Source organism: Dreissena polymorpha, chromosome 5 (genome assembly GCF_020536995.1).
Source record: "Dreissena polymorpha isolate Duluth1 chromosome 5, UMN_Dpol_1.0, whole genome shotgun sequence".
In the NCBI taxonomy this organism is placed as follows: Eukaryota; Metazoa; Mollusca; class Bivalvia; order Myida; family Dreissenidae; genus Dreissena; species Dreissena polymorpha.
Genome location: NC_068359.1, coordinates 77,170,885 through 77,183,611, shown reverse-complemented (window position 1 = coordinate 77,183,611; position 12,727 = coordinate 77,170,885). Strand labels below are relative to the sequence as shown.

Here is a 12,727-nt window from a genome sequence, read left to right as displayed (position 1 = left end):
AATAAATCATGTTGACATCGTATGATAGCAAGTATTGATACTAAAGGGACCTTTTCACTTTTTAGGAAATTGAAAAAAAGTACACACATTTGTTTCAGATTCGTTGTAGTTATGATATTTGTTAGGAAACAGTGATTCTGAACAGTGACCATGCTCTTAAATATCCATTATATGCATCTTTTGACGATTTAAAAAAACTGGAAATTATAAAGCGTTGCAACGCGAAACGATTAATTAATTTGGAGAGTTTTATTGATGTCGTTATAGTTTGCAACACCTCGAGGATTTCTTATATAAAGTATAAAATACATCACACACTGTTTGAGCAGGGATAGCCGAGCTGTCTAAGCGTTTGACTTTTACTCAAGAGGTTTGTGGTTCTAGCCCATTTGAGGGTTACTTGTTTACTTTCTGATTTTTTTTAATGGAGCTTCTTAGATCCAGTGTTTACATATTATCAATATAAAGCATTTAATGACACACTTCAATACATTATAAAGAAGTGAAACTCCAGCTGCTGGAGCAGTATTGAATTTTCATTAAAAACAATTAGTTGGTCCTTTATTTAAGGCAAGTGACCGATTGCCCAAACAGTACAAAACAGCACAATACAGCACAATACAAACCAACATAAACACAAAATATGAATAAAACTGGGGTCACCGCCTTGGAACGGTCAATGCAATGGAATGCAACGGTCAACCTCACACTTGGCCCAGCAATATTCATAATACATTTAAGTGTAAATAAAATTTAACGTCATAGCATTGTAACTCAAATTAAACAATTATAATAAAAGGGAATTAAAACGCATTCAATTTAATTACTATTTAATTACTCAATTGCATTGAAGATACAAGAGTAACAGAATTACAACTTTTTGACGAACGATCAAATAAAACTATTAACAATTGTCAACTACATTCCTTCTTTATAGAAAAGATTTGAGAATATAGAATCATATAGTTAATATCTCAGATAATCATCGCGCAAATACAGGAAGAAGCAGCAATAATGGGTGTAAAAATTCCATATTACATAGCTTGGTTGTTTATGTGACTGCTAAACAAATTAAAAATAATTAAATCAAATAATAAACGCCTATCAGAGAGAAAATATAAATAAAATGGAACGTTATAAACCCAATGACCTATGCATGTAGATTACAACTGGGAAAGTCGGTCGTATGACGTCACAATGCCAAAATCTGGGAAAAGGTCCCTGTTGAACGTTGTGATGCATTCCTTGTTAAATCACATTGCTGTTTAATGTCTAGATCTCGAAGCGCGCAGTATAGTTAAACCAAATATAGTTTTATCTACAAAAATTGCAATATATTCCTGATATTCTTCAAATGATGTTCTTTAATAAATAAAAAATTATTACCAGAAAAAGGTCGTGTTGACCGGTTGACAAAAAGACGAATTAAATCCCATAATCAGTCGTAAATCGAATCATGATATCACAAAACACATCACAATACATTTTTACAAAGTGGATAATAACACATTATCATGTAAAAGTATATTCATCAGTCTTCGCCATTGTCATTTATTTTATAACCGAACTGTTTTAAAGTCCCCGTGTGTCTGTTTATTTTTTGAAACAAACCCAAACGGTCGGTAAATTCTATGAATACCGTGTCTCTCATCACGAAAATGGTCTCTTCAAATTCAGATCAAACAGGTCTGTAATGCAATTCATTATGTGAGGGCCCGGACTGTGTATCGGCATTCCTAACTAATGCGCTTGGTTATTAGACGAAAGTTTTGACGAATTTTGAATTAAATGGGCCGTCTAACAGACTTTGGCATGTAATGAAGCATGTCATTTAATGCTTTATATTGATAAATTTAAACATTTGACCTAAAAATCTCCTATAAAACAAAAAGCTAAAAATCTCCTATAAACAAAAAAAAGAGTACAATTTTAAAAAAGGAAAAAAGGTAACCCTCAACAGGGCTCGAACCACTGACGCCTGGAGTCCTGGAGTAAAAAGTCTCCCGCATAGACCACTCGACCATCCATGCTCATGCTTAGAGCGGATGTATTTTTACCTATATAAGCACTCCTTGTAGTTTCCTAAAATATAACAACAACAACAGAACTTTCCAAATTATTCAATCGTTTCGCTTTATAATTTTCAGGTTTTCAAATCGTCAAAAGATGCATATTATGGATATTTAAGAGCATGGTTATCTCGAACTATGTTATCGCTGTCGTGGCTTAAACAAATCATATGAAGTACAATAAATGTTCGATAATAACATGTAAATGTTCATTCGTAACTATTTTGTTAATTTCTTTAAAAAAAACTGATAGTAATGAGCAGTATGTCATGTCCGGATCTAATTCGGTTCTGACAGAAAAAGATTGTGTTGAAAATATATTATAAGGGTGATTTTTATTCGATGTTTCACTATTTTTTGAGTTGTCATGGGTCATAAATTAGTATGTAACTTAAAAAAAAACAATGTCAGGAGCTTACTTCGCATACATGTTTCTTTATAATAATCAGGTCGCCTCTGTCAATTTTTTCATAAAATATCTAAACAATTTTAAGTGCATCAATGCAAAAACTTATATCGCTAATGACTTGTTGCCAATCGAAATCGAAAACGTTCCTACAAGCAATTGGCGTTTGCAACGCATAACTGTTTTGTGGCGGTTTTCTGGTTGAACGTGAAGTAGTGTCACTGTACATGTTTTGAGTGAATAATTAAGTAAAAAGAGAAACAAAACATTACCGGGGACCGTTATAATAATGAACATGCTTTGGAATACAAATATCATTACACTATGATTTTTACATGAAGTCAGTACTTTATCAAACGATAGTTGATACGTATGTATATTGTGTGTTTCTGACTTCATTTTTGCCTTGGGGGGACATTTGTATGATAATGTTACATATCCGCTATATTTATATTTGCTAATTAAGATAGTGAATCGCGTAAGATGTTGAAACAGGTCACGTTCTTATCATTTCTAATGTCAAACTGCGAACGAAGTTAAGTTTCAGTCCGGTACATTTCGACAGCGTATGTAAAAACCTAAAGGAATGTTTCTTCCGAAATAATCCGATATGTATCGATTCTTAACACGGAAAGCAACGATTGATCCCGAGTCTACTTAAATTAGCGATCCCACATACCAATGCTAATTTATAATGAGTGATCGTGACGGACTGGCCACGACGAATAAAGGCACATCAGTTGAAAGGTGATTAGTTTTATATAAAAACAAATTATCTACATAGGTACTCATACAGTTGAATAAAAATCATTTTTGTTTTATACTGGCTTTTTTTTAAAGGTTCCGTTTAAACAATTAAATAAGATAATAAGAGACGAATATGTTCCGTTGTTCGCTGGGATGAAGAAGCTTGAGCATGCTATATACAAATATACATTGTTTGAATTTTGTAATTGTCGATAACTGAAGAGGAGTTGCTATGCGTGAACTGTTTTAAATATCACAACTTCTTATGTAAATACATAGGCATATATACAATTGCTCATTTATTTATAGACTCAAACAGTATAGCCAATATCCAAGATGCCAGTTCTGCACAGTGTTTTTAGTTTGATGTTGCTAATGGCAACGTCCGTACAAGGAGATTACCCGTGCATCTGTAATTATAACATCGAGAGCTCAGTGTACGAATCGGTGAGTGCCAATTATGATCACGTGACTGGACGTTTTAATATATATTTAATGTAAATAATACAGATGACTGAACAATATACAAGGCACATTACTTAAAAGCGTTGTGTAAGATATGGTTAATACTGAACTCGTACACAGCTTGCATACTCATATTGGAATCGCTGTCGGCCAGTCCAATATGTTATGTCTGCTTTTCACCGGTCCACATATTTGCTATTTGCTTGTTTAGTCGTTGGTAATTTTCATTAAGTTATTACATCACACATATTTTATAATTATGTGACTGTGAATAAGTATAAACATAACTATTAACTTTTGGTCTTTATATGTGTTGCCTTTTCTTCAAATGTTCATCGTCTGTAATAATCATAAATTATCGCTTGTCTTGATGGTGTCAAACCGCCATCTTGAAAATGGGTTTCTTGTGGAGAAGTGCATATTCTGATTGGCTGTTCTTATTTCAAGATTTGCATACTATAAATAGCAAAAATAACATTGCAGGGGACTTTAATTTCTTATGAATAAATAAAAACAAACGATGTAGAATAAAACATAGTCATAAATAAACGGTTTTGTGTTACTTCAGATCACTATATTAACAAATTATAAAAGAGGAAATAGTTGATAAGAGTTCTAATGAATTATAATATTGACCTGTTTTGTCACATTTTTGATCAGCAAAACAATAGTGAAAACCTTTTTTCATAACGACTGCAAATTTTGGGAACGTTCTATCACGTAATTTCACGAGATCTCTTTAACCACCATTCTAAAAGAACCCACGACTCAACAAGATAATACAATATAACCGTATACACAGCGCAGTTAAATTAAATAAAAGTATTGCAAATACATGTAAGGCACAAGGAACAATAGCGAAATATCATAGCTATACGCATGTTTACGGTATCATGTTAAAACATGTATTTTTGAATAGTTGAGCGTGTTCAGAAAAACAGGTTATCTTTCCAATGACTTTATCTTACTGTATTCATATATTCCCAAATATTGTATGTGTGCTTATGAATATGCATAGATACCAGACGAAAGCAGTGACGTCACATTTCATTTCTGTAAATAGAATTGTGTGTTATAAGTATCATTTATTTTAGGGCAGCTGGTAACGTTATTTTGACACTATAATGAACTACCAAGGCATATTATTTGGAAAGAGGCTTAAACAATGTATGTGTTACATATTATATTGCAATAATGTTATGCTAGTTGTTGATTTAAAAACAGAAATTAGAATAAGGATCATGTTGATATTTAAAGCAGATCATTTTGCTATTCAAATACTAATATTCATCTGGAAATGTATGTTATAGACAGCAAAGGGTGCTCCCATAGGTTATCTTTACGAGTTTGACTGCAAACCGGAAGGTCCACCAACCAACGACCCCAACTGGGTCATCATCCAGTATGAAAAGAAAGTATGAGACGACTGGTATTATCATTTAAATTTATGTTATAGGGAAAGTCATATAGTTTTGAGTATTTGCATACAATTTAATATGTTTTATAGTAATTATGTGCTTGTAAAACACAAACAAGCCCCGAAAATGAGTTTAGATTAAGACGTATGGAAACATACTGTTGGCATGCGATTTCTGATCGTAAATGCTTGCTTGTTTAGAATATGCGAGCTTCGACCATGGCTTTAAACGTATGGAAAATGTTAGTTTTTATGTAACATACCTTATACATAGTTAAGAGTCTCCTTTATTTCCAAATCTGACTACACGTGACTGCCACATTTTCTTTAAGGGAGTTTGTTTAGAAATATATAATGAATATAATTATATTGATACTTTTTCTAGCTACTGAAACTAGCTATTGATAAATGATTAATTTCCATACTTCAAACTCACAAACATCATTTAATGCTCTTTGGAAAATCACACACAAATAAAAGAGCTATGTATACGCGAATTTAACTGTTTATCTATGTTACGCAATATTGCATACTTATTTCAATATGATTGACATTTGTTAAAGGGTGCTTATCGAAAGTCAAGAATTTAAACACGTGTATGATCGAAATAGTAGCTTACTCCGGAGTTTGTAAAAGGCCGCTAATCTATGTATACAAGAAGGCGAGACCGTTCTAAATCGTTTAAAAGTCGTGCACTATATCATCTTAAACTGTCTGAACCAATATTTGGTTCATAAAGCGGGCAGTGTGTTGGTATGGATATTTTATAAAGTTGCGCTCACCTGGATTAAAACAAAAAAAAGTTCTACATTTGCATAGCATAAAGTAAATCGAGAACACGTTGCCAATTCGTGTTAGAATTATAACGTGAAACATATGCACAGATTTGCGAGCGTATTTGCGTAGTTTCTAACTAGTTCCACACTTGTCACCTTCAGTATGGTTACATTGAGAAGGGACAGGGCGTGGAAGCTCAAACGTGCCCAGGGGCGCCACCAGCGTCCGACCTAGGTTTGTGTTAATTAAAAATCTAGATATTGTTAACGTATACCAACTCAAAGCAAACATGGACAAAAAATATTGATTCGAATAACAATACGATGTTTTCATTACCAATTACTTACTTTAAAAATAATTATGATAAAATAAATCAAACTTATTCCAAAAACTTATATACTTTAGTAAGTTCGTATTATGCCATAAATGCTGTAGTTTTCACTTTAACATGTCCAAATGGTATTTATACAAATGAATTTATGATTTATGTGTAAATGGTATGTGTTTGAATTGTAATTGATCATCATATCGTAATGTTCTGATGTTTGATATATAAACATGTTAACAGGTAATTATAATAACATTACGGGTTTTCTAATTAATATTAATTACATTTAGTTACAACGACGACATTATCAGTAACAACAGAATTAACAACATCAACAACAGTAGCAACAACAACGTCAACGTCTACTCCAGCGTCAACGGCTACCACTACAACACCGGTTCCAATCACCTCCACTACCACCATCACAACTACAACACCGGTCCCTTCCACAACTACGACCACCACAACAACAACAACACCCAAACCCATAACTCCAACGACTACAACCCACGAACCCACAACGACAACAAAAACGTCTACTCCAGCGCCAACAACTACTACAACTACAACACCGGTTTCTACTACAACAACCACCTCCACCACAACACCAACATCAAAAACAACAACCACAACGACCCCTAAACTCACAACAACAACTACACCAATTCCCATTACAACATCCACCACAACCACCATTACGACACAAAGACCATCAACAACTCAACGCCCAACACAGCTTTCAACCTCGACGCCATCTTCCCAAGGTATCACTGTACTGTCTTATTGTATAAATAGAATTTTCACCTATGCTATGTTAAATTAGAGCTAAAATTATGACTTCCTAAATAATATGCCTTCGTAGTTCATTATAATTTCAAGAGAACGGTACCAGCTGCCTTAAAATAAACGATAATAATAGAAACTATGTCACTTTGTCGTTTATAAATCGCAATCAATTATGTTGTCAACTTCTAAATACATTTGCAATTTCATTTTCAAAAGCAATCAATGGTGTCCGATATACCATTTTACGTAAAACTAAATACGGTTGGTGATTGAACGCTTAAGTTTCAGCCATTCTTTGTGTAATTAAACAGGTCAGTACAGCTGCCCTCAACGATATGTCCAACATGCACACAGCGTTCTGGGGTCAGTGTTCACAATCGATAGCACGTGTTACGAGCTTGTCCCGACAGATGTGACATGGGAACATGCTGAGGCTGACTGCGTGGCCAGGGGAGGTCACCTCGCACATATTCCTGATCAACGGCACCAGGACATCATTTACAACATGACAATGCGACATTATGGACATGACATTTGGATTGGATTTCATGACAGAAACCAGGAACAACAGTATGAATGGTCATCAGGTGGGTAAACGCCATATAAAAAATTAACTTTGAACCTGATATAAAGTCATAGCTTTCAAATATTTATTGGACTATTTATAAGAGGCTTTTCGGACGGATTTAGTTTAAACCAATTTATTTAGCTGAATTGCATAGAAAGCCTTAGGCTTATTTGAAACGCTCTCCAGTGCGTTTCCTGGGACACAAACCTGTACTTGGTGTCTATGGGGGAATTTTAAAGAACGCTCCCACTGAAGCCTTGATTCCCCGATCGCTAGGCGGACACCATATCCACTACACCATTGCGACCTCGGATGAATTTCATAAGGCAACATATACAATAGAAAAAAATCAGTATTTATTGTCATTGGTTTAATTATTTCACAGAATATGCATTCATTCGTTTGATTTCATCAAAGAAAGACTTTATGCTACACATTTAAGGGATTGTACTATAATATTCATTATATATGAGGTTCTGTAAATTGGATTTCAGGCGACCCTGTTACCTACTCAAATTGGCAACAAGGACATGAGACGTTCGCGCACAACGTTGAAGATTGTGCGAGTCTTGCGGCAAAAACTTTGCGTGGTCGATGGGACGATACGACGTGCTTGTGGCTAATGGCTTACCTGTGTGAATTCAGTAAAGAAAATTGTCTTCGTTTTACAGTTATATACATCGTTCGCCGGTCGATGTAAATACGCCGTGATGTATGCTGGTGCTTTCGTCTGTCTTTTTTTACATGGACTTAAGATAATATGCTGTTAACCGAATCAGAATTAATTGAAATCTGTGAAAAGACACAAATCTTCACACTGGAAAAATATAAGTTCACTAATCTTTTAGCTAAGTAACTGTATATTTGTCGATTGTGTTCTGTATTATTTTTACAGGACACTAGCTACTGATTGAAGGTAAACAAGAGCATCGCATAACGGGTGCCACGCTCAGCTGCGAAAGCTTGTCAGAATTTTATTTTAGAGGTCACAGTGACCTTGACCTTTGACATAGTGACCCAAAAATGGGTTGGGCGTGTAGAACTCATCAAGGTGCATCTACATATGAAGTTCAAAGTTGAAGGTGGAAGCACTTTGATTTTAGAGCCTATGTTAAAGTTTTATATTAGAGGTCACAGTAACCTTGACCTTTAACCTAGTGACCCAAAAATGGGTGTGGCGTTTAGAACTCATCAAGGTGCATCTACATATGGCGTTTCAAAATTGTAGGTGGAAGCACTTTGGTTTTAGAGCCAATGTTAAGGTTTTAGCACGACGCCTACGGCGGACGGCGGACGGCGGACGACGAGCTGGCTATGACAACACCTCGGGTTTTCTCCGAAAACAGCCGAGCTAAAAATGATGAAGAACCGTAACTGAACACACTCTTAAGATTAAACTCTGATTATACAGAAGTGCAAAATCTGCCTTGCTGACCGTGAACTATTTTGATAAATGTTAATTATGATCAATTAAACTGTCTGTATGATATTTAGTAACACGTATGATAATGTATGAGCAAGAAAGTTTTTTACTCATACATAATGGCACCATGTGCTCTGATGTGTGGCTGGGCTACAATAATGGTCTTATTTTAAATTATAGATGACGCTAACGCACAAACAATGCCGACAGCTGGGATTTTTACTGGAGTCACGGGTACAGATGGTTAGTAAAAAGCACATTGTTAGTTGAGACATTGAAATGTAATATTGTCTTTTGCATACTTAACATGTTTGTAAACAATATTTTGTTCATGAACACCCCCCTCTTGTTAAAAACAAATTTATAAAAGATCATGTGCGAATTTGATATTGAATTGATTTAAAACTACACATTCAACGATGTTTTAAAAACGTTCATTTCTCTTTCAGGAGATTTACATATGTGCCCGCTTTTAGTACAGTCACACGCGCGAGTTTTTAATTACCCCTTGGCCCAGCATGGTGACAGCTGCTATGAGCTGCAAACAGACGAAACAGTAACCTGGGAACATGGTGAAGCTATTTGCAAACAGCGTGGCGGGCATCTGGTCTCAATAACCAGCGCAGCAGAGCAAGCCTTTGTGGAGGCTTTCATGTCTCGACATAACCCTAACCACGCTGTTTGGATAGGGCTACATGACCGAAATGTGGAGGGGAACTATGAGTGGACTTCAGGTGTGGATATATTTGATAAATGTGGTAATGAGTTAAGACCGCTTTAAAAAGCGAAAAGTGATTATCATATCAAAGCAGAATATCTTTGTTTAAGCATCTTCTCCAGGCACGTGGATGAAAATTCACGCAATTTACGTCGCGAAAGTATTTGTGTGATACGATTTTTTAAAACACAAAATACGCGATTACAAAAGACATGATAGTATGAAGTCTACACGACAAGGATCTGTTTTAACTTCATATCGAAATCATTTTTAATAATAGTACGTTTTTCGTATTTTATACTCCTCTCCAAGTTGTGGGGATGTACATAATTTTTTATAGTACTTGTTTTTACGGATGTACGTCCGGCATTGTTTTAATTCAACTCATTTTCAAAGGAAAAATGCCGTTCACAACAGCATATCATCAACTTGTTATCGGTCGTAAAGAAAGGACATTTTGTTGTGAACGTTTATGGCAGAATAATGTTGCTTTGTTATTTTCCCATTATAGAATATACAATTTAATTTCAAAAATTGTATTTAGTTACAACTTAACTGCTTGATGACTTTTATAAACCATCTAAACCGAAATACCTTGACGTGTGCGTGATCATTGAATCAACCAAATTTACAGGAATCCTGTTACTTTTACATATGAATACATTTAGAAGTATTAATTGAAGTATTTAAAAGTTGTTTCGAAACATGTGTCGTTTTGGGGGACGAGCATGCGTGTATCTTAAATATCTAGTTTTTATCAAACTTAATGTTGCTTTTGATTTAGTTTCCGACACGTCTAGTATGTACTGTTAAAGATCTGTTGTTATATTTATGTTACATCCAAACAGGCATGTTGCTTGCACTACAATTAATTAAATTGAAGGTGATAGCTTGACTTACATCAACTGGATACCCAACCACAAGGGCAACTTCGAATCTTCCCAAACAGAAGACTGCATTGTTCTGGTTCCGTACCAGAGCGGGCAATGGGACGACATCCCATGTGGCTTCCGGGATCCGCTATTTGGAGACGACATGGGAGCGCAATATTTTTCCTTCTGTGAATACAGTAAGAATTTGGCAAATAAAATAAGCTATAAATTGAATATTGACAAAGGGTTTAATTTTAAAAACAAACTACCAACGCCACTGATGTTGCTATGTTTTGCAAATAAGCTTGACAATTTCTATTAATGGTTATATACCTGTGAATTGCGAAATGATTTTTTTAGCACAATACAATACATTAAGCTTCAGAGTATGCTGCTTTGATGCGTAACAAATATTCAGATACCTATTTATTTGCTGTGAATTCATATAAACACGTAATATCTTGTTAAACACTTTTTGTCAAAAGGGGGTTAGCATGTCGTCATCTTTAAGTTTTGTTTTGTTTTCAGAAACACACAGCAGTCCAGCTTCTTTAATCGGATGACATGTTGATAGCGCTTCAGTAGGACAATATCAATAAATATATTGACATTTGCATACACACTTTTTTCTAACATCTGTGTTGTAAAACTTACAAACTTACTTAATGCATTTGTGTTCAGACTATGTGTCGATTAAATACAATTAATGCAAATATGTGAATCCTGAATATCACAACATGTCTGGTATAGTAATATATACCTGACTGTTATCGGCAACGCCGAAACACGATTTCTTGTTATTGTGTTACAAGCAAATAATCGCACATGCAAGTTCTCAAATACTTAATGAGAATCAGTTTTATGTGCGCATGTATTAACCTATGTATTGTTATAACCATGTAAATATTTCAAAACATCATCATAGATTTCAGAAATGTTTCCGCCCTTATAATTGGTTTTTAAAATTTGATAATTTTTTTTGTGGAATTTGATAATTGTTTTCTATTAAGATTAGGGCCAACCTCTTATGGACATCGACAGATTGTGTTTTTCACTCGTACATGTATGTTTCAATTGAAAAAAAACTTAACCATAGCACCCAATGTGAGACCTAACATAAAGATGAAATTATGCCTTAACAATCTAAAAAAAACGTAATAAATGTAGAACAGACTTTCCTGTTTTCCTGTCAAAACTACTTATGAAAACTAAATGTATTCATTACAAATACAACAAAAACACTTAAATTATGAAACTATGAAATCTTACAGTATGTTTTGTACTACAATAAAATCAGTAAAAATATATAGTAATGCATGTGTAAGCTGCTTGAATGCCTGCATTTTCTTTCAAATATATATGGGCCGTGTTCTGTGAAAAGACGGTTTAATGCTTTTTCGTCTGATGAAATTTTTCGTTTCAAGAAATTATCTTCTAAGACAAAATCCATTTTAGGCGGAAAGTGTCCTCCCCAGTTAGCCTGTGTGGACTGCATAGGATAATCTGGGACGAAATTTTACACAAATGCATTAAACCCCGTTTTTCACAAAGCACGGCCCATTTGTATAGCGGATATCCTCGAGATACTGTCACATTTCATAAGTGCTGTCATTTGGGTATTGGTGCGGGTATCTGAAATATGAATTCCGATCAATCGTTTCACCCATGCCGAAATAAATCATAGCCTGAAGTTAATAAACTTCAACAATACAACATATATCATATTTTAAAGAAGAGAATATTGAATATAGATCTCCTCTTCTAATCCACGACTCATACAATTCTTAAGTTGCGTATTACCGAGAAACTCGCTAACGGATGCACGTGGAGCTTACTTCGTATTCATTTCTTCTGCAGCTGTCACGTGATGGTCCTAAAATAGTTTAGTTTAACCTTCTTCAAACAAAAGGTCATTTTCTTATGAAATCTTCATCGTCTCCTCTGACGGCATTTTTCTGTTTGTTTATCGTTTAACGTGCCCCATGATGGATTTCTCGGACTACTTACTGCGCATTATGGTTTACTACCAAACGAAATAAAATATTAATCGAGGTATTTTCATAAACTTGCCCAAAACACAATTAACTATATGCCATTAAACTAGATAGAAATACCATAACCACCTAATCTAATAATGTATAACATAATCCG

At 34.6% G+C, this 12,727-nt stretch overlaps 1 protein-coding gene across 1 annotated transcript; it reads left to right on the top strand.

Moving 5' to 3' along the window:
- The first annotated feature begins 3,069 nt into the window (after nt 1-3,069).
- LOC127882031 (aggrecan core protein-like) lies at nt 3,070-11,190 on the top strand. The gene is made up of 11 exons (XM_052430415.1): nt 3,070-3,222; nt 3,532-3,669; nt 4,998-5,102; nt 6,043-6,115; nt 6,500-6,973; nt 7,307-7,582; nt 8,058-8,207; nt 9,167-9,229; nt 9,436-9,720; nt 10,588-10,773; nt 11,105-11,190. The coding sequence occupies exons 2-11, from the start codon at nt 3,559-3,561 to the stop codon at nt 11,137-11,139; spliced, it is 1,758 nt and encodes a 585-aa protein (XP_052286375.1). The 5' UTR covers nt 3,070-3,222; nt 3,532-3,558; the 3' UTR covers nt 11,140-11,190.
- Nucleotides 11,191-12,727: the final 1,537 nt, after the last annotated feature.